Source organism: Drosophila takahashii, chromosome 2L (assembly GCF_030179915.1).
Source record: "Drosophila takahashii strain IR98-3 E-12201 chromosome 2L, DtakHiC1v2, whole genome shotgun sequence".
NCBI lineage: Eukaryota > Metazoa > Arthropoda > Insecta > Diptera > Drosophilidae > Drosophila > Drosophila takahashii.
In genome coordinates, this window is record NC_091678.1 from 31,491,599 (window position 1) to 31,494,562 (window position 2,964).

The 2,964-nt window shown below is 47.3% G+C and overlaps 1 protein-coding gene across 1 annotated transcript; it reads left to right on the forward strand.

Moving 5' to 3' along the window:
* Positions 1-947: 947 nt before the first annotated feature.
* LOC138914869 (uncharacterized) lies at positions 948-1,355 on the forward strand. The gene has a single exon (XM_070219566.1). The coding sequence runs from the start codon at positions 948-950 to the stop codon at positions 1,353-1,355; it is 408 nt and encodes a 135-aa protein (XP_070075667.1).
* Positions 1,356-2,964: the final 1,609 nt, after the last annotated feature.

Here is a 2,964-nt window from a genome sequence, read left to right on the forward strand (position 1 = left end):
AGGATCTATCCGGCAGATTAGCACGATGGAGTCTGAAGCTGCAAGCATTCGACTTTACCATCGAGCATCGGAAAGGAGCACTTAACGTAGTACCAGATGCTCTCTCACGAGTGCATATGGACGAGCTACAGAAAGCAAAAGCGGAAGAACAAGACGTACAGATTAGCCTGGACTCGACGGCTTTCCAATCCCCGGAATACGTGAAATTAGTGCAGGCAGTGGACCAAAGTGTGTTAAAAGGCCCAGACGTATAAACAACGGACGGCTTTGTATACAAGCGGATAGGGTTCAGCTCGGGCGATGCCGTCGATGAAACTCGAGCATGGAAGCTTTGGGTACCCGCCGAGCTGCGATCTGATTTAGTCTGGAGAGCACATCATGCCATGACCGCAGGGCATGGGGGTTTGCACAAATCCCTAGCCAAACTGAGACAGTTTTACTACTGGCCAGGGATGGCAGTAGATGTGCAAAAGGTAGTAAAAGGGTGCGAGGTCTGTAAGATCAGCAAGACCACCAACAAAAATAACCGACCACCCATGGGAGAACAAAGGGTCACGGAACGAGCCGGTCAAAGGTTGTTTATTGACTTTATGGGGCCGTATCCAAGAACCAAAACTGGGAACTCAGTGATTTTTGTATGCCTCGACCATTTCTCCAAATTTGTCTGGCTGCAGCCTATGAGACATGCAGTGGCGTCAGAGGTAGTCAAATTCCTCGAAACCCGAATTTTCCATCAATACGGAGTACCCGAGTACATACACTCTGACAATGGAAAACAATTTGTGTCTCAAATGTTTGCCGAGCTAATGACTCGCTACGGTATTCGACACGTGAGAACAGGGCTCCAAATTTTGCGAGCAACGATTGCATCGGATCAGCGAAATTGGGATACCCAGTTAAGCCGAATAGAATGTACCCTTAGGAGTGGCCGACACGAATCAATAGGCATGGAACCCTACTATGCCATGTTTGGGACACAAATGGTGACACACGGCACTGCATACCCAATCTTAAGGAAGCTGGGTGGAATCCAGACTGGAGATCCAGAGATAAGCCTACCGGATAAAATGGATCTTATCCGACAAAAAGTGAGCCAGGGGCTAAACAGGACCCATGAACGAGCAGAAAAGGCCTATAACACCCGTAGCAAACCGGTGGAATTTTCCGTTGGACAAGTTGTCTACCGAAAAAACTACCGGCAGAGTAACAAAGCTGAGGGATACAATGCCAAGCTTGGCCCGAATCGAATTCGATGTGTTGTACTCCAGCGTAAAGGCAAGGCGTTATATGAGCTGGGAAATGTTGGTGGAAAGAGCGTTGGCATATTCCATGCCAAAGACCTCTACATCGCTTGACCCCTGGGTGAAATCCGAGGATCGTCCAAAGTGCAAGAGAGTGAAAAGCTCAGAACGTCGGAATTGGACTAGGGAACATGGAATCCGGGAGAGCGGGTCCGCTATATAAACCCGACAAGGCAACGACACCTTACCAGAAAACAACCATGCAGGCTAATGGATGGTACCGCCAAATTGTGAACACAGCTCGCTATGTGTCCACACTAAGGCGTACGATTCAACGCGAGCTGACGGAACTAGGTTCCATCATGGAGTGTCTCTCTGGGCTCGAGAGGAGCCTAGAGTTGACAGAGGATCGGGTACAGCAGCTCGAAATACATATACTTCGAGAAGCCGAGGAATGGGAGAGGAACGCACCTCTTCATCATGAGTTAAAAGAACTCAAGCAAAGCCGAAAACGGGAGCAGGACTTGCTTAAGAGGTTTCATCGACAAATGGCAACAGTGCGAGCGGATGTCCATAGACGGCAGCGGGAGGAGCAGCGGCTCCTCCGACACATGAACCGCGCAGCAGACAAGCACGCCAGGCGTGACCCGGAGAGGTGCGCGGAGGCCCGGAGGGATTTCCGGAAGATTATGAACACCAGGACGTAAAAACTATGTGCAAAAAAAAAAATAAATAGATGAATAAATAAACAATAAAAATATAAATAAAAATATTTGTCATCTCTGGGGGGAAAAGTGCAATAAGCAAAACCTCGACACCGCGATGGTAATCCAAGCGGAGAGGTGGGTAATTTTGGCTGGCCGCAGCACCCATGCTCGTGCACGGCAATACGATATATTTTTGTCTTGTCCTTGTCTTTGCTGACTACAGCGCATATTTTCTTTTTACAGGTATCAATTTTTGTTGTAACTTTTGTCTTTTTTTTCAGGTATGTATGTATATGTATGTATGTTTCTGTCCAGCGACGGAAAGTTTTTTTCAGATAACCTCTATGCACAATAGTCCCCATCAAAAAACCCCACCAACATAATTATCCGTATAGGCCTATAATTAATAGTTTGACAATAGCCCGGTTAGAGCAGTCGGATGAACATGAGACTCTTGGTGCAGGAGTGGGTCGAAGCCACACGTTTAAGGGCGCCTAAATAATAGGAAAAGAAAAAAAAAAAAGGAGAAACCAAGCACTTATTCGATGCTCGTACGAAGATTCCTTTTTGCGAAGTCATTCCATGCGTTTCCACATCGATATCTTCGAGCCTGTTACGTACGCCCTCTTCTTCATTTGATTTGATGGAGAAAGATGCACGTAGAAAACAACCAGCGAATCTCAAGGCAAAGGGAGAGGGGCATTCGACCCGTTGACTCACCGAAACAAGCAAAGGAATGTGCAATTTGACGATCTTTTCGGTCAGAACAACGACCGCGATCGACCTACTGGTAACAATACACCGGCAGCTGGCAAAGTGCATCGGTCGGGCGTTGACGCTACAGATAGGGGAAATCATAGGTGGGAACACCTAAATAACCCAAATATCACGGGAGGCTAGAAAAAGCTCTACACTGGTATAAAACACCGTAGCCAGGTAGAAAAGACAGACAGAGTTCACTCTGATCTCACGGCAATATAGTGTGGGCACTATATTCCCGAAGCCGCCAATGACTA